The sequence below is a fragment of the Nerophis lumbriciformis genome, linkage group LG02 (genome assembly GCF_033978685.3).
Source record: "Nerophis lumbriciformis linkage group LG02, RoL_Nlum_v2.1, whole genome shotgun sequence".
Lineage (NCBI taxonomy): Eukaryota > Metazoa > Chordata > Actinopteri > Syngnathiformes > Syngnathidae > Nerophis > Nerophis lumbriciformis.
Window position 1 is genome coordinate 7,286,264 of NC_084549.2, and position 18,737 is coordinate 7,305,000.

Here is an 18,737-nt window from a genome sequence, read left to right on the forward strand (position 1 = left end):
ATTCACAACTCCTCCAACATGAACATTATTGTTTTTGCACTTCTTGGCTTCTTATTAAATAACTTTTGTAACCTATTTTCATGGGCTTTCCTCTTTGTGATGTTAAGTTCCTGTTATGCGCTGTTATACAGTATATGCCTTGAGCTCTTATTTTGAAGGCGCTAAGAGCGGAAGTGATGTCACGTTGCGGAGGTTTTCGAAAGAAGGTAAATAAAGTGGTCCTCGTGTAAACTGGAGCCTCCGTGTTTGTTATTTTGTAGTTTCATACAGTATAGGCGACATTTATAAACCCTCGGTTACACTTTTTAAAATAAATTCAATCTTGCACGTGGGAAGTTTAAGTGAGGGCTTTAGTTGCGGCGCATGGACTTCATTTATAAGTAAAGGTAAGACCATAATATCGTTTTTTTTTATTAAATGTGCTTTTTTGTGTGCTACAGTTTGTATGTGTAAAGTTAAAGTTAAGTTAAAGTACCAATGATTGTCACACACACACTAGGTGTAATGAAATTTGTCCTCTGTATTTGACCCATCCCCTTGGTCACCCCCTGGGAGGTGAGGGGAGCAGTGGGGAGCAGTGGGCAGCAGCGGCGCCGCGCCCGGGAATCATTTTTGGTGATTTAACCCCCAATTCCAACCCTTGATGCTGAGTGCCAAGCAGGGAAGAATGCTGGTATGAGCTTTTAAACATAACCCGTTAACTGCTGCCAATCAAATGGTGAATAAGATACTCTTTAGGGTTCATATGTTTGTAAATCTGACTGTGATGAAGTCAGTGCCTCACCAGCCATCAACCTCACCGCACGTCACTGATATATATATATATATATATATAAATATATATATATATATATATATATATATATATATATATATATATATATATATATATATATACTAGAGATGCGCGGATAGGCAATTATTTCATCCGCAACCGCGTCAGAAAGTCGTCAACCATCCGCCATCCACCCGATGTAACGTTTGATCAGAACTGCACCCGCCCGCCATCCGCCCGTTGTTATATATCTAATATTAATAAAATTTTTTTAAAAAGGGAAAAAAGGGTGGAAACTACGCGAATTGCACCTTGTGCAGACAAGATTTTTCGATCGGACACGGAGGAATTAGCGATGTAAAAGACCACGTTGGGACAAAAAAACACAAGTCTAATGCCGTTGCTAGCGATACAAGTGGAAAACTTTCAACGTTTTTCTTCGCCCAAACATATTCTTTGGATGTGATAAATGCCGAAGTTTTATTTACGGAGGCAATAATTGAGCATGGACTTCCAATCGCACTGGCTGATCACATGGGACAGTTAATAATGTAATGCAACCTTTAAAAATCATTACGCTGTGATCGCGATCCCAAAAATAAACTTTTCTTGCATGATAATGTCCAGAAAAATTCGCTTTATATTACTATAGAGTCATTTTAACGAATGAGTTTGATGGTTTATCACAAACCTTAAATGAAAGAAGTCCTTTGTTCTCCTGCATCATGCATGCGCAATCCTGTCGGCTGTATTTCACAGCACGACATACTGTTAAAAGTGTTTATACTATTTATACTTTCAATTAACAAATTGAAGTCTTGTGAAAGGTTGACAGGATAACTGGCATTAACTGTCAAAATAATTTCAAACTATTGAAGTTAGTTTACAGAATAAACATGTCAATCAACCCATATGGTTTTTGCTGTAATATTTTTGTTTTGAAAAGTCACTGTGACTGATAGAAAAGTGATGGTTTTAGCAACATTTTAACCTGTCTGAATGCTAATAATCATTTTGCGTCGGGGGGCGAAGCCCTGAACCCTCCACCAGGACTTTGTCCTGGACCTACCGAGGCCTGCGGCCCTTGGACCCTGGCTACTAGGTTTTTCTGATTTAAAAGTTGGCAGGTATGGTGAGGTTATAAAGCTTTTGCCTGTTAAAGAAAGGAGACTGATCCAATGCACAGACATTCGCGTGCCACGCTGTCACGACCCAGACGCACACCAGTGCGCAATCATATGGGAGCCGCGCTGAGCGCACCTCCAAGCGCATCTCGCTGCCGGCGACGGCCGGGTATATGGGCCCGACACTCCAGCGCCATCCATTTTCAGGGCTAGTTGATTCGGCAGGTGGGTTGTTACACACTCCTTAGCGGGTTCCGACTTCCATGGCCACCGTCCTGCGCTCTATATCAACCAGGGTGAGCCCCACCACTTTCGTGAGCGCACTGCGCGCGGAGTGACCCCTGTTACGCGCCCCCGGCAACAGGGGTGGCGGGCAGGTAAGCTGCGCGGGCGGAGCGCGCGGAGTGACCCCTGTTACGAGCCCCCGGCCACGGGGGTGGCGGGCAGGTAAGCTGCTCACCTGCTGCGCGTGACGCCGGCCGCGGCGAAAGCGGACGAGGCGGGGTGTCGGTGCGGTGGGCGCGGTGGTGACCCTGGACGTGCGTCGGGCCCTTCTCGCGGATCGCCTCAGCTACGGCTCCCGGTGGGGCCCTCTCGGGGGAAGGGGCCTCGGTCCCGGACCCCGGCGAGGCGTCCCTTCTCCGCTCCGTAAAAGTGTCCATCTCTTTTCTTTTTTTTTCTTCTGTTGTGGCATATGCTGCAGGTGCCTGCTCGTTTTTCGTATGTGGGTAACAACATTTAACTATGTATATTTATTTCCGAATTGGTTTAACTGCCACCCGCAAAAAAAAAAACAAAAAAAAAAACTAATTAATCCGCCCGACCCGACCTGCGAGCGGATAAAATCTTATTTTTTTTTATTTCATCCGCCCGATCCGCGGATAATCCGCGGACTCCGCGGTTTTGTCCGCAAACCGCGCATCTCTAATATATACATATATACAGTATATATGTATGTATAAGACAGGATTGGAAAAGTTTCATCTTGAAAAGTAGCTTATAATTCATAGCGACCCTACACTCCATTAAGCCGGTCCATCTACTAAATGTGATGGAAAGTGAAAGCGAGGAAAAACCTCAGAGGCACCAATTCAGACTGGCGACTGAGCTCAAACACAGGCATCAATTTTCGCCTGTTTCGCAAGTGACACTGACAAATAGCAGCAATCCTTTTTTTTTTCTCCTCCCTCCCTTTGCTCTGGATATTGATGGACGCGAGGACGGGGGAGCGAGGACCTCATGGAAGGCGGCAGACGGGCAAGAGAAGCGAATGTGAGCAAAGTATGTGAATCACCGGCATTTATGCAAATGCACCTTGTAAAATGTCACACATTACTTCAGCCATGGACGTATAAAAGCGAAGGCTGAAATGCTAAATGTTCTTTATTTAATGCCATGCCGTCACTGCAACTAATACGAGGAACTGCAAAGATATGGAGAACGTGTACATTGCCGCCAAACCGAATAAAAGTTAGCCAGGCACTTCTTAGAATAGGATAGGATAGGACTTTATTGTCATTGCACAAGTACAACGAAACTATGTTTTCAGCAGAAACTCGTTCAAGATTCGACAAACAAACAGTGTACAGGGTTACAGAACAGGAACGCTGATGGGTCGCCACGAGGCGCCCCGTAAAAGGTGGGAAAAAGGTCAAACGCTGGGGAAGAAGATGAGTAAAAAAATACAATCTAGACTGGGCTCCTAAGGGGGCCTAGTCTGGAGTGGGAAAAAACCTCCATGCAATGCACACATAAACGTTACATTTAATCACGACAACTCGCAACAGGATGGGCAGATGGACGGATGGGCAGCGCCTGAAGAGCTGCAGCCTGCCACCGTGGCCCCCACTCCCTCCCCTCTGTTGCTAGTCTCGAGATGGATGTTGTGATATGTATATGTGTTTTGCTATGGAGGTTTTTTCCCACTCCAGATTGCATTTTTTTTACTCATCCTCCCCCAGCGTTGACCTTTTTTCCCATCTTTTATGGGGCGCCTTGTGGCCACCCATCAGTGTTCCTGTTCTGTAACCCTGTACACTGTTTGTTTGTCTAATCTTCAACGGGTTTGTGCTGAAAACAACGTTTCGTTGTACTTGTGCAACGACAATAAAGACCTACCTACCTACCTACCTACCTACTGTCGGAGGCAGATATTTACATATATCCGAATTTTAGTGGGAGGAGCACTGAAATTCGGGAGTCTCCCGGGAAAATCGGGAGGGTTGGCAAGTGAACCCACCGTGTGTTTAAGAGTGCACTGATGTGTTTAGATGGAGACAGGTGTGGACAATATTGGAGACAGACCCACTACTGGTTGCCCCGGGAGATTTTCGGGAGGAGATCTCCGGGTTGGGGAGGAGATCTTGCCCCAAGTGGAGGAGTTCAAGTACCTCGGAGTCTTGTTCACAAATGAGGGAAGAGTGGATCGTGAGATCGACAGGCGGATCGGTGCGGCGTCTTCAGTAATGCGGACGCTGTATCGGTCCGTTGTGGTGAAGAAGGAGCTGAGCCGGAAGGCAAAGCTCTCAATTTACCGGTCGATCTACGTTCCCATCCTCACCTATGGTCATGAGCTTTGGGTTATGACCGAAAGGACAAGATCACGGGTACAAGCGGCCGAAATGAGTTTCCTCCGCCGGGTAGCGGGGCTCTCCCTTAGAGATAGGGTGAGAAGCTCTGCCATCCGGGAGGAGCTCAAAGTAAAGCCGCTGCTCCTCCACATCAAGAGGAGCCAGATGAGGTGGTTCGGGCATCTGGTCAGGATGCCACCCGAACGCCTCCCTAGGGAGGTGTTTAGGGCACGTCCGACCGGTAGGAGGCCGCGGGGAAGACCCAGGACACGTTGGGAAGACTATGTCTCCCGGCTGGCCTGGGAACGCCTCGGGGTCCCCCGGGAGGAGCTGGATGAAGTGGCTGGGGAGAGGGAAGTCTGGGCTTCCCTGCTTAGACTGCTGCCCCCGCGACCCGACCTCGGATAAGCGGAAGAAGATGGATGGATGGATGGATGGAATTTTAGTGTTACTTATTTTGTTTCATAGTCATATTTGAAAACAGCTCGTGTTTTTCCATTTATTCTCTTTCTGTTTCTCTGCAAGTAAACTGTGTGTGTTGACCTTGAATTCTTTGGAATGTGTTTTGACTAGCATGTGTTTTGACTAGAGAGAGGGGAGAGGAGAAAGGGTTTTGGGGTCGGGAAGACAGACCATTTTGGCGGCGCGATAGAATGTTCTATGCTGGACTGGTCTCAAATGTATATATATGTGCAAAGCTTTGCCAATATATTACAAAATACCTAGTCTGTCTCTGGTGGTTTTTCAACTCAGCTTTAAGTGTCGTAAAGAGCTTGGGAGCGACTTGTGACTTGAATTCCCTGGGAGGAACAACTGGTCCAAAATGCAACAATTTGGGGGCCTCGTCCGGGTGTCACGCTGAGAATTGGACACCTCTTGCTTTCTTCTGGACAGACTCACTAGTGGCCCAACATAAACAAGGTAAGCAGAGCCTTTTTCTAAAATCTGCTTTAGGAGTCTGTCTTGAAGTATGTAAGTCAAACACTGTTTGTACCCCAGACACAGAGTGGACATTTTGATGGATTGATTGCATTTTTGCCTTGTCCCCCATTACATAAAAAGTTGTAAATAAGTGGTCAACTCGTGTCATTGTGTCTCGACTACCGTGACGGGCAGTTTCATTGACGAATAAACTAATAGTTGGGTGTAGCTCACCCTGGGTCATTGGTCGTCGCCTAAACGCAACACTACCTACCTACTAGAGATGCGCGGTTTGCGGGCACAACCGCGGAGTCCGCGGATTATCCGCGGATCGGGCAGATGAAATTAAAAAAAATTAGATTTTATCCGCGGGTCGGGTCGGGTCGGGCGGTTGAAATAAAAAAAAATTAGATTTTAAATAGATTCAGGCGGGTGGCAGTTAAACCAATTCGGATATATATATACATAGTTAAATGTTGTTACCCACATACGAAAAACGAGCAGGCACCTGCTGCATATGCCACAACAGAAGAAAAAAAAAGAAAAGAGATGGACACTTTTACGGAGCGGAGAAGGGACGCCTCGCCGGGGTCCGGGACCGAGGCCCCTTCCCCCAAGAGGGCCCCACCGGGAGCCGTAGCTGAGGTGATCCGCGAGAAGGGCCCGACGCACGTCCAGGGTCACCACCGCGCCCACCGCACCGACACCCCGCCTCGTCCGCCTTCGCCGCGGCCGGCGTCACGCGCAGCAGGTAAGCAGCTTACCTGCCCGCCACCCCCGTGGCCGGGGGCTCGTAACAGGGGTCGCTCCGCGCGCTCCGCCCGCGCAGCTTACCTGCCCGCCACCCCTGTTGCCGGGGGCGCGTAACAGGGGTCACTCCGCGCGCAGTGCGCTCACGAAAGGGGTGGGGCTCACCCTGGTTGATATAGACAGCAGCTAGGACGGTGGCCGTGGACGTCGGAACCCGCTAAGGAGTGTGTAACAACCCACCTGCCGAATCAACTAGCCCTGAAAATGGATGGCGCTGGAGCGTCGGGCCCATACCCGGCCGTCGCCGGCAGCGAGACGCGCTTGGAGGTGCGCTCAGCGCGGCTCCCATATGATTGCGCACTGGTGTGCGTCTGGGTCGTGACAGCGTGGCACGCGAATGTCTGTGCTGCATTGGATCAGTCTCCTTTCTTTAACAGGCAAAAGCTTTATAACCTCACTAATGCCTTGCATCGTCTATATTAGATATATAACAACGGGCGGGTGCGGGCGGATGGCGGGCGGGTGCGGTTCTGATCAAATGTTACATCGGGTGGATGGCGGATGGTTGACGACTTTCTGATGCGGTTGCGGATGAAATAATTGCCTATCCGCGCATCTCTACTACCTACCTACCACTGCTTAGGCTGCTGCCCCAGCGACCGACTTTGGATAAACGGCAGAAAATGGATGGGTGGATGGATGGAAGGTGTGTATGTCTTGTGAATGCATCCCTCGTCCTGTTTACAGCACATGGTAATAGATGACTATGGAATACACGATGCAGAGGATGCTCACGTGGACAGCTTTCTTTGAACAGAGATAATCAAGTGATATCCTGGCAGAAAAGGCTGATTGTCAGACAGGACTTTCTAGTCACGTCTCAATGAACAAGAGAGTGACAGAAATGACATGTTCAAGGGTAAAAAGCTCCTGAGGGTGGAATGAATTCTCCCATCCCGGCAGCGGGGTTAAGTGTTGGTCGACGAGGGAATTCAATCAGGCCTTTTTTTTTTAGTACCGGGACATATTTTTGGACACTGGTATTTTACTCACCACGATCCTGAGCACAGAGCTGAAGAGTTTGGCGTCCTCGGTCACACCGCCTATGTACAGCTTCCTGGAGAAGACGGGAGGATGGTCGTTCTCATCTTGCACCTCCAGGAACACCTTGGCTGTGTTTGCTGCCAAACAAAAAAACAAGCCAACATGCACTTTAGGAATTAGCATTTCCTCTCTGTCTACTGTACATACAGGATTCAGGAACAGTTAGTGCGGTCCAAACATTTATTCTACCAGTTGGTTCTCTGACATTATAGCAGTACTTCTCAAAAAGTGGGGGTTCACCGTGGGGTGCACGTGTAACATGATTCATCAGTATCATGCGCCTAGTCCAGGGGTCGGCAACCCGCGGCTCTAGAGCCGCATGTCTTTAGCGCCGCCCTAGTGGCTCCCTGGAGCTTTTCCAAAGATGTATGAAAAATGGAAAAAGATGAAGGGAAATAATTTATTTTTTGTTTTAAAATGGTTTCTGTAGGAGGCCAAACATGACACAAACCTCCCTAATTGTTATAAATCCCACTGTTTATGTTAAACATGCTTCACAGATTCAAGTATTTGGCGAGCGCCGTTTTGTCCTACTAATTTTGGCGGTCCTTGAACTCACCGTATTTTGTTTACGTGTATAACTTTCTCCGACTTTCTAGGACGTGTTTTATCCATACTTGCCAACCTTGAGAATCTCTGATTTCGGGAGGTGGGGGGTGGGGGCGTGTTCGGGGGTGGGGCGGGGCGTGGTTGGGGGCGTGGTTAAGAGGGGAGGAGTATATTGACAGCTAGAATTCACCAAGTCAAGTATTTCATACATATTATATATATATATATATATATATATATATATATATATATATATATATATATATATGTATGTGTGGGAAAAAAAAATCACAAGACTATTTCATCTCTACAGGCCTGTTTCATGAGGGGGGGTACAACCCCCCATACAGCAAAAACGTCTCAACGAACATTGGACACAAATTCCTCAATCTGATTGACAAACACTTTCCCAAAGACAACACCCTAAGAAAAGTATTCAACAAGAACAACATTAAATTGAGCTACAGCTGCATGAACAATATACGACAAATCATCTCAAACCACAACAAAACAATTGCAAATGAGCCGTCGGCCCCCAGACAGAGCGACTCCAAAACCAACAAAGGATGTAACTGTCGAAAGAAACCTGATTGCCCTCTCAACGGGGGGTGCTTACAAACATCAGTTGTCTACCAATCTAAGGTAATACGCAAGGACATTAACACATCCGACACATATGTAGGATTAACCGAGGGAGAATTCAAAACCAGATGGAACAATCACAAGGCTTCTTTCAGGAACCAAAACCTGCGAAATACCACAGAACTCAGCAAACACATTTGGGACCTCAAAGACAATAATGTTGAATATTCAATAACATGGCAAATTCTTGCATCCAGCACACCTTACAATAGTGGTAATAAAAGATGCAACCTATGCTTGAAAGAGAAACTGTTTATTATTTACCGTCCAGACCTGTCATCCTTCAACAAGCGCAGCGAAATTGTAACAACATGCCGCCATAGACGGAAACACCTCCTAGGTAACACATGAGCCAATCACCACGCCCCTAGGCCAGCCTGTACCCACCCACTCTGTGCCCTATATAAACCATGGTATGCGAATGCTCCCATTAAAATCTCCTGATGATTGAGGGTACCCCCCCTCATGAAACAGGCCTGTAGAGATGAAATAGACTTGTGATTTTTTTCCCACACATACATATATTGCGCTCTACTACGGTATCAAGCACTATTTTTTGGATAACCTTATTAAGACATATATATATATATATATATATATATATATATATATATATATATATATATATATATATATATATATATATATATATATATATATATATTTCCGCCTCAGGAAAAGCCTGATCCCTGCAGCTATAGCCGCCCTTAACAGCAGGCCCGGCCGACCTGTCTGACAAGCCTGTAAATGTGTGTTAGTCATGTATGATGTCTTTTTTTGTTATTATTTTTTTTGTGTGATGTGTAATGTCTAGTGTTTAAATGTACGGCAGTGACAATGAATTTCCCCAAGGGGACCAATAAAATCTAATCTAATCTAATCTAATATGTAGATATCTACATCCTGAAAATATGCAAACAAAACTGTGTTTGGATAATTGATACTTCAAACTTGCATAAATAAATATTAAGGAATATAACATAACTAGGCTTCTGAGAGTTTCAAAATGCAATGAATAAAATGCTAAAGTTGTTGATAAACAAGCAATTATTTTAATAATTAAATATGGTCATTTTAAATGAATTATTATGATAATTTAAAATCAATTATTTGAAATATGTTTATTTCAGTGTATAATTCTATGGCTGGATGTAATAAGGAGTCACGAAAAAATACAAATAAAAATACAATTAATTTTGATGTTTTTAGCAAAATATAGTAAAAATGTATTTAGTTTTTTTTTTCTTAATTACCGATTCCGATATCAACCGATACCGATATATACAGTCGCGGAATTAACACAATATTATGCCTAATTTTGTTGTGATGCCCCGCTGGATGCATTAACCAATGTAATAAGGTTTTCCAAAATAAATCAACTCAAGTTATGGAAAAAAATGCCAACATGGCACTGCCATATTTTTTATTGAAGTCACAAAGTGCATTATTTTTTTTTAACATACCTCAAAACAGCAGATTGGAATTTGGGACATGGGGGCGGGGTTGAGGTGGGGGTGGGGGGAAGGGGGTATCGGGGGGTGTATACTGTAGCGTCCCGGAAGAGTTAGTGCTGCAAGGGATTCTGGGTATTTGTTCTGTTGTGTTTATGTTGTGTTAGGGTGCGGATGTTCTCCCGAAATGTGTTTGTCATTCTTGTTTGGTGTGGGTTCACAGTGTGGCGCATATTTGTAACAGTGTTAAAGTTTTTTATACGGCCACCCTCAGTGTGACCTGTATGGCTATTGACCAAGTATGGTTGCATTCACTTGTTAGTGTGAAAAGCCGTAGATATTATGTGATTGGGCCGGCACGCAAAGGCAGTGCCTTTAAGGTTTATTGGCGCTCTGTACTTCTCCCTACGTCCGTGTACACAGCGGCGTTTTAAAAAGTCATAAATTGTACTTTTTGAAACCGATACCGATAAATTCCGAACCGATACCGATAATTTCCGATATTACATTTTAAAGAATTTATCGGCCGATAATATCGGCAGCCCGATATTATCGGACATCTCTAATTTGAATGTATTATTTTTTATTGAGTTTATTTTTATTTTTTGGTCAAAAAATGTCTATAGTTTAAAAAATATTTTTGATTTAGATTAAGATTAAGATACATTTTTTTCAGGCAACTTTGAAGCTTTTCCTTTACGGACTAAAAAAACAGTGTCAATAAATGTATTATTTGTTGCAAGTTGTTCTATATTTCCCTTTTTTGTTTCCTTGAATGTTTATAAGGATACGATGGTATGCAGAGGTGTACTTATAACAATTTTATCGACAGTTGATACTATAGTTTTGGCGGAGAATGTTTTTTTTTAATTTTTTTATACGAGGGGGCAGAGTTACGGAAAATTAATTGAGGAGAGTTGCATTACAGCATGACACATCCGTTTCCCGCTTTCTCACTGATTGATCCATCGAGTGTCATAAACACGTCTCAAAAGCCATCAGAACCGCCGGTGATCAAATAGTACATCATTTGGACCGAAAATGGTCTTGTCACTATCATTTTGCCATGGTTGTCAACTTAAAAGGAAACATTTTCTTTGCTGCATTGCAGGCACATAATCACTGAATACACATACTGTATTTTTATTTATTTATTTTACTTCTTTTAAATAAATGACCACATTTTTCAAAATGTACTCCCAAAGGAGAAATCAAGCTTTCACCGGATGCATATTAGGTTTGCATTACAAAATACATTGTAACAACAATTTGTACTAAAATGCTAAAATAAATACATTTCACAACAATTAAGCTATAATATGGTAATATTTTTTCTAGTCTAGTACTGGTGTGTCAAACTTTTAGACTGGGCCCCATTGGGCCGAAAAACATGCAAAGTACCCATATACATATACATATATATCATATTGCAGTCTACACGTATCTCTTATGTGTGACTGCCATCATATTGCAGTCTACACGTATCTCTCATGTGTGACTGCCATCATATTGCAGTCGACATGTATCTCTTGTTTGTGACTGCCATCATATTGCAGTCGACATGTATCTCTTGTTTGTGACTGCCATCATATTACAGTCTACACATATCTCTTATGTGTGACTGCCATTATATTGCAGTCTACATGTATCTCTTATGTGTGACTGCCATCATATTGCAGTCTACACGTATCTCTCATGTGTGACTGCCATCATATTGCAGTCTACACGTATCTCTTATGTGTGACTGCCATCATAATGCAGTCTACACGTATCTCTCATGTGTGACTGCCATCATATTGCTGTCTACACATATCTCTTATGGGTGACTGCCGTCATTTTGCAGTCTACATGTATCTCTTATGTGTGACTGCCGTCATATTGCAGTCTACACGTATCTCTTATGTTTGACTGCCATCATATTGCAGTCTACACATATCTCTCATGTGTGACTCCCATCATATTGCAGTCTACACATATCTCTCATGTGTGACTGCCATCATATTGCAGTCTACACGTATCTCTTATGTGTGACTGCCATTATATTGCTGTCTACATGTATCTCTTATGTGTGACTGCCATCATATTGCAGTCTACATGTATCTCTTATGTGTGACTGCCATCATATTGCAGTCTACATGCATCTCTTATGTGTGACTGCTGTCATATTGCAGTCTACATGTATCTCTTATGTGTGACTGCCATCATATTGCAGTCCACACATATCTCTCATGTGTGACTGCCATCATATTGCAGTCTACACGTATCTCTTATGTGTGACTGCCATCATATTGCAGTCTACACGTATCTCTTATGTGTGACTGTCATCATATTGCAGTCGACATGTATCTCTTGTTTGTGACTGCCATAATAGTGCAGTCTACACGTATCTCTTATGCGTGACTGCCATTATATTGCAGTCGACATGTATCTCTTATGTGTGACTCCCATCATATTGCAGTCTACACGTATCTCTTATGGGTGACTGCCATCTTAGTGCAGTCTACATGTATCTCTTATGTGTGACTGCCATCATATTGCAGTCTACACATATCTGTCATGTGTGACTGCCATCATATTGCAGTCTACACGTATCTCTTATGTGTGACTGCCATTATATTGCTGTCTACACGTATCTCTCATGTGTGACTGCCATCATATTGCAGTCTCCATGTATCTCTTATGTGTGACTGTCGTCATATTGCAGTCTACACGATCTCTTATGTGTGACTGCCATCATATTGCAGTCTACACGTATCTCTTATTTGTGACTGCCATCATATTGCAGTCTACACGTATCTCTTTTGGGTAACTGCCATCTTAGTGCAGTCTACATGTATCTCTTATGTGTGACTGACATCATATTGCAGTCTACACATATCTCTCATGTGTGACTGCCATCATATTGCAGTCTACACATATCTCTCATGTGTGACTGCCATCATATTGCAGTCTACACGTATCTCTTATGTGTGACTGCCATCATATTGCAGTCTACATGTATCTCTTGTTTGTGACTGCCATCATATTGCAGTCTACACGTATCTCTCATGTGTGACTGCCATCATATTGCAGTCGACATGTATCTCTTATGTGTGACTGCCATCATATTGCAGTCTACATGTATCTCTTATGTGTGACTGCCATCATATTGCAGTCTACACGTATCTCTTATGTGTGACTGCCATCATATTGCAGTCGACACGTACCTCTTGTTTGTGACTGCCATCATATTACAGTCTACACATATCTCTTATGTGTGACTGCCATTATATTGCAGTCTACATGTATCTCTTATGTGTGACTGTCATCATATTGCAGTCTACACGTATCTCTTATGGATGACTGACACTTATCATTTCACCACGCACCAAATAAAATAGCTTCGAGGTCGGTAAGCACAACCAAAATGATTCCGTACATTAGGCGCACTGGGCTACAAGGCGCACTGTCGAGTTTTGAGAAAATGAAAGGATTTTAAGTGCGCCTTATAGTCCGAAAAATAGGGTAATAATATGAACGACGGCCAAACAGAAATGCATAAAGTCAAACTTATAGCAACAGAAATGAAGATAGTCAGAAATCCTACATCCTACAACGCCGAGCAGTCTAAATGTGTACAACATCGCCGAGGAAAGAAAAAAAAACAAAAAAAAACACCGTCAAGGTCCATTTGTCTCCTCCTGGCATGCAAAAGTATAAAGTCATGTTGCATGGCAGCGCAGGCATGGCCAGGGGAATTGGACAAACGCAGACTGCACATCAGATTAAAGCTGTGAGACAGAGAGGAAGGACCCGCAGGGATGTTTCAGTTTTCTCTCTCCCTCCTTTGAAAGCTTCCACCGTTTCCGACTCGCTTTTCTCCCAAGCATTTGCTTGGAAATGACGCAGCTCGAGTTTTCAGTCCGGCAACAACAGATTTACCGCTCCTGTTCCTGCCTGGACCCTCAGAGACTCTCCTCCAGACAACATCAAGTCCGCTTGCCAAAGTGCATGATGTACACTCATCTTCACGTCCATCAGAGGTGGCGCTATGTCCTTTATATCAGTGTTTTTCAACCACTGTGCCGCGGCAGATTATCTAATTTCACCTATTTGGGTTAAAAATGTTTTTTTCAAACCAGTAATTATAGTCTGCAAATGATGTGTTATTGTTGAGTGTCGGTGATGTCTAGAGCTCGATAGAGTAACCGTGTAATACTCTTCCATATCAGCAGTGTTGGGACTAACGCGTTACAAAGTAGTTAGTTTCAGCGGCAACTAGTAATCTAATTATTTTTTATATTCAGTAACTCAGTTGCCTTTACTACATGATGCGTTACTGCGTTATTTTATGTTATTTGTTATGTAGTGTTGGCTAGAAACAGAAGATCTGAGTGTGTTTTATTGCAGCGCTGCGGTGTCAAGGAAAAGAAAAGGCGTGTTTTGTATGGGGCTCCCATACTGTAGTCGAGGAGCGCAGGGGAGTACTTCGGGGCTATCAACCTTCACTTTACCCGGAAGTGGGTCTTTACAGCTGAGGGTGAATGACGAGGCCGGCGGTTTGTTGCAACTTTGTGACTTTATTGGACGCAGCCATCCACCAAGCTAGAGCACCTGCACGCACTCACTGTCGCCGGTCCCTCACCTCTCTCGCCCACTCACTCACTGACCTCACTCACGTGACATGCTGTCATATCTTAAAGGGCCACACACATACACACATGCGCTACTCTCATAACAAGTAACAAGACATCATGGCGAAGCCAGAAGTCGAGTTTCTTAACATGGAGACATTCTCAATACTTTTCTTTTGTCGAGCACAAAGAAAATAACATTTTAGTTGAATGTAAGTTGTGTCTTGGATCAAAGATCCTATCTACTTAAAGTTAAAGTTAAAGTGCCATCATGTTGCAGCTATTTGAAATAGTTTTGTCAATTTGTGCTGGCCTGAAATAAAGTGGCCCTTTGAAACATATCTTTGTCTTTGTGTGTTGTATGTAGACCACATCAAGTTGATCAACAGATTGTATTATTCTCCAGTGCAATAACAGAACTGAAATGAAGGCTAAAAGGGCATTAATGGGAGCCTTAAAAAAAAAAGGGAAAAAAAAGTAACTAAATAGTTACTTTTCACACTAACGCATTACTTTTTGGTGTAAGTAACTGAGTTACTTTTGAAATAAAGTAACTATTAATTGTAACTAGTTACTGGTTTTCAGTAACCAACCCAACACTGTATATCAGTAGGTGGCGCCAGGTAGTTAATTGCTTTGTAGATATCGGAAACAGCGGAAGGCAGCGTGCAGGTAAAAAGGTGTCTAATGCTTAAACCAAAAATAAACAAAAGGTGAGTGCCCCTAAGAAAAGGCATTGAAGCTTAGGGAAGGCTATGTAGAACTAAACTAAAACCGAACTGGCTACAAAGTAAACAAAAACAGAATGCTGGACGACAGCAAAGACTTACTGTGGAGCAAAGACGGCGTCCACAATGTACATCCGAACATGACGTGACAATCAACAGTGTCCCCACAAAGAAGGATAAAAACAACTAAAATATTCTGGATTGCTAAAACAAAGCAGATGCGGGACAGCTCGGTTTGGTAGAGCAGCCGTGCCAGCAACTTGAGGGTTGCAGGTTTGATCCCCGCTTCCGCCATCCTAGTCACTGCCGTTGTGTCCTTGGGCAAGACACTTGTTTAAATGTAACTTAGATATTGGCTTTCACTATGTAAAGCGCTTTGAGTCACTTGAGAAAAAGCGCTATATAAATGTAATTCAATTCAATTCAAAAACATATCGCTCAAAGGAAGACATGAAGGTCATGAAAACTGCCATGAAGATCACTGACTGCTCTCTCCCCTCCCTAGATCAGTGTTTTTCAACCACTGTGCCGTGAGATACAGTCTGGTGTGCCGTGGGAGATTACCTAATTTCACCTATTTGAGTTAAAAATATTTTTTGCAAACCAGTAATTATAGTCTGCAAATGATGTGTTGTTGTTGTTGAGTGTCGGTGCTGTCTAGAGCTCGGCAGAGTAACCGTGTAATACTCTTCCATATCAGTAGGTGGCAGCCGGTAGCTAATTGCTTTGTAGATGTGGGAAACAGCGGGAAGCAGTGTGCAGGTAAAAATATATTTAATGCTTAAACCAAAAATAAAAAAAAGTGAGTGCCGCTAAGAAAAGGCATTGAAGCTTAGGGAAGGCTACGCAGAACGAAACTAAAACTGAACTGGCTACAAAGTAAACAAAAACAGGATGCTGGACGACAGCAAAGACTTACTGTGGAGCAAAGACAATGTACATGACATGACAATCAACAATGCCCCCACAAAGAAGGATAAAAACAACTTAAATATTCTTGATAGCTAAAACAAAGTAGATGCGGGAAATATCGCTCAAAGGAAGACATGAAACTGCTACAGGAAAATACCAAAAATAAGAGAAAAAGACACCAAAATAGGAGCGCAAGACAGGAACTAAAACACTACACACAGTAAAAACAGCAAAAAAACTCCAAATAAGTCAGGGTGTGATGTGACAGGTGGTGACAGTACACCTACTTTGAGACGAGATTTTGAAAAAAACTTTGAAAAATAAAATAAGCCACTGGGAACTGATTTTTAATGGTTTTAACCATTCTGAAAATGTGATAATGTTCCCCTTTAAGGTATTTTTGGGTTAATTGAGGTGAGCTAACTTTTAGCTAACAAGCCACATTTTCTTGTTCTATTGGCAGATAATTTTGCTTAGTTCAAACAAAATACCCCTACTTTTTTCATTTTTGTTTCTCATTTTTGAACACTGACTTTTTGCAGTGAAGTCAGTCATGAGGAGAAAGAGCACAACATGTCCTCCTTGTACTACAAATGGAAGAAGCAAGAGTGTTTTTGAGGGTGGGATGCCGGAGATATTACCTGCGTTGTATTTTGCGCGCCTAACAAAGAGACTTGATGAATTGATTATTCATCGGGAGGCATTTGTTTTCCGAACACTTCATTATTATTACATCCTGCGCCCGTACAAGAAAGTAGTCCAGTCCCAGTTAAAATATGGCTATCAAAGACAACGAGCCTCGAGGATTCAGCATTTCTTCAGACAATCTGACAGGAAATGTTGACAGCTGATGGGAATGAAATAAACTCCCGGCAAAATTGGTAGCAGAGGGAGTCAACATGCATGATTTAAATTCTAACCCCCCCGAAAAAAACCTGACGTCAAAATGAGCCAATATGTATGCATGGCGGGTGAAGGCTGACTGGCGAGTGATCATGAAGGCAGCGTTTGGAGGAGCAGCTGCCAACAATGGAATACAAAGTCCTCATTTGTGCGTCGAAACTCGTTAGCCTGATGCTACACATAATCATGCAGGAGAGCAGATATGAAGAACAAATACGTAACTTATTTGTTGTCATTAAACTTGTCCCAACAAAAAAACAAAATAAACCTCTCAAAAGACATGCATAATTCTAGCCTTAGTATGTATTTACACAATGCAAAAAGCCTTTGGGAAATTATACATTATTCCATACCTGCCAACTTTTGAAATCAGAAAAACCTAGTAGCCAGGGTCCAGGGGCCGCAGGCCCCGGTAGGTCCAGGACAAAGTCCTGGTGGGGGGTTCAGGCTTCGCCCCCCGACGCAAAATGTTTATTAGCATTCAGACAGGTTAAAATGTTGCTAAAACCATCACTTTTCTATCAGTCACAGTGACTTTTCAAAACAAAAATATTACAGCAAAAATCATATGGGTTGATTGACATGTTTATTCTGTAAGCTAACTTCAATAGTTTGACATTATTTTGACAGTTAATGCCAGTTATCCTGTCAACCTTTCACAAGACTTCAATTTGTTAATTGAAAGTATAAACAGTATAAACACTTTTTACAGTAAACAAATGGTAAAACAGTACTAAACAATTCCATAAAAAAAAAAATTGGTGTCATTATTAACTTTCTGTCCAAGCTTGTATAATCTACTGCCTTGTTCAATTGTAAAAAATATATTCTGTGCCTAAAATTCACATTTCTATCACAATGATCATACTGTAAACATGGTAAGCTAACTTCATTAAAATTAATAGTCCTGTCAATAGCATGGAATTACAATTCAAATGTAGTTTTTTTTGTAAGCCTTTCAAAAGAATTCAAAATATGAAAAATTCATGAAAATTAATTGAAGCCATCAGACACTTGAAAAGTGGCACATCACATCTCTAATGTAATCATTTGAACTTTTCAACAGAAATAGCACTGCAAAAAATATTAAGGACATACTTCTGTATTTTGGTAGTTATGCTGTCAACATTTAACAAGATTTCTTCAACTTGGACTTGAAAGCATAAATAGTATAAACACTTTTAACAGTATAACAGTACTAAACAATTCCAATAGATAACATTGGTGTCATTACCTTTTTGTGGCTAAAATCCGAAAAACGTTGAAAGTTTTCCACTTGTATCGCTAGCAACGGCATTAGACTTGTGTTTTTTTGTCCCGACGTGGTCTTTTACATCGCTAATTCCTCCGTGTCCGATCGAAAAATCTTGTCTGCACAAGGTGCAATTCGCGTAGTTTTCACCCTTTTTGGAACGGATAATTATTCCCGGATAGGCTTTTGAATATTCTTCACGGAATGACTGCAGTTTTCTTTTCGGTTTAAGACTCGTTTGCGATTTTTCTCCGGCTGATTCAATGATCGTTCGCTCGTTTGGAAACAATGGCAACTGGTGCCTCGTGCTTGGCAGCGGTGCTATAAATAGCCTCGCGCATGGCATTCGGAATGGCTCGATCGGAAGTTACGGGAAGCAGTGTCGATTGTCATTGTTGTTACGCGATTTCGTGAATAAAACTTAAAAAACTTTTTTTTTTTTT

At 42.7% G+C, this 18,737-nt stretch overlaps 1 protein-coding gene across 1 annotated transcript in view; it reads right to left on the reverse strand.

Annotated features, from left to right (window-relative positions):
• Positions 1–18,737, reverse strand: part of LOC133580422 (protocadherin-15-like) — an 888,230-nt gene that overhangs the window by 85,026 nt on the left and 784,467 nt on the right. The window contains exon 28 of the mRNA XM_061934831.1: positions 7,194–7,321. Within this exon, the coding sequence (XP_061790815.1) occupies positions 7,194–7,321 (128 nt within the window). The remainder of the gene's footprint in view (positions 1–7,193; positions 7,322–18,737) is intronic.